The sequence below is a fragment of the Galeopterus variegatus genome, unplaced genomic scaffold (genome assembly GCF_000696425.1).
Source record: "Galeopterus variegatus unplaced genomic scaffold, G_variegatus-3.0.2 Scaffold1676, whole genome shotgun sequence".
In the NCBI taxonomy this organism is placed as follows: domain Eukaryota; kingdom Metazoa; phylum Chordata; class Mammalia; order Dermoptera; family Cynocephalidae; genus Galeopterus; species Galeopterus variegatus.
In genome coordinates this window covers 1-873 of record NW_007727787.1, presented here as the reverse complement: position 1 = coordinate 873, position 873 = coordinate 1, and the positions used below count along the sequence as shown (strand labels likewise).

At 32.8% G+C, this 873-nt stretch overlaps 1 protein-coding gene across 1 annotated transcript in view; it reads right to left on the bottom strand.

Annotated features, from left to right (window-relative positions):
• LOC103595086 (ADAMTS-like protein 3) overlaps positions 1-75 on the bottom strand; it is a gene marked incomplete at its 5' end in the record, with an annotated part of 17671 nt that extends 17596 nt beyond the window's left edge. Inside the window, one exon of the mRNA XM_008578393.1 lies at positions 1-75. Within this exon, the coding sequence (XP_008576615.1) occupies positions 1-75 (75 nt within the window).
• Between the last annotated feature and the right edge of the window lie 798 nt (positions 76-873).

The window sequence follows — 873 nt, the reverse complement described above, 5'->3', positions numbered from 1 at the left end:
CATTGAAAAGCAAGGAAATATTGTCACTCAGAGATCCTCCTCTCTTCAACCAAGTTATATTAGGCTGAGGGACACCTTTGGAACAAAAACAAATATGACAAAGGCAATTCCTTTAAGAACAGGGCCACAGAACCTGGTGACACCTTGATTTCAGTCTTTAATACTCTGAATAGAACACAGCTCAGCCACACTGTACCAAGACTGACGTACACAACTGTGATATAATACATGGGTGTTGTTTTAAGCCTCTACATTTGTGGTGATTTGTTACAGCAGCAATAAAAAACTGATAAACTGAGAGATTTATTTTAAATTTTGCTATGAAAACTAGGCTGATCCTAAATAGACAAAAGGGTGTTAATCACATGTGCATATATCTTTTTAGTCCTTTTGTCTACAAGTATATATACACAGAAAGGTTAAGTTTTGCTATAGTCACAGCCATTAAACACTGCAGCTGAGATTTACACCCACACAGTTTGATCCTTAATGTCACTTAACCATAATGTAGGTAGATATTATACATTTCTTAATACATTTATTCCTAAACATCTCATAGGTTTTGTTGTTCTTGTAGTAAGCAAGAGTTTAAAAAATATGTTTGTAGTTTATTGCTAACACTTATGAAAACTATGAGCATAGGCATATTTACTTTGTATCTAGTCATCTTACTGAACTTTATTATTTTGAATAGTTTTTCAATTGATTTTCTTGGGGTTTTGGGGGGTTTTTTGTTTAAGTAAACAACTATATCATTTGCACATGGTGAGAATTTTATCTCTTCCTTTTCAATATGTATACTTCTGATTTCCTTTTCTTGTCTTATTTATTAGTCAGTGTCTCTAGAAGAATTCTGAATAATAACAGCAATAG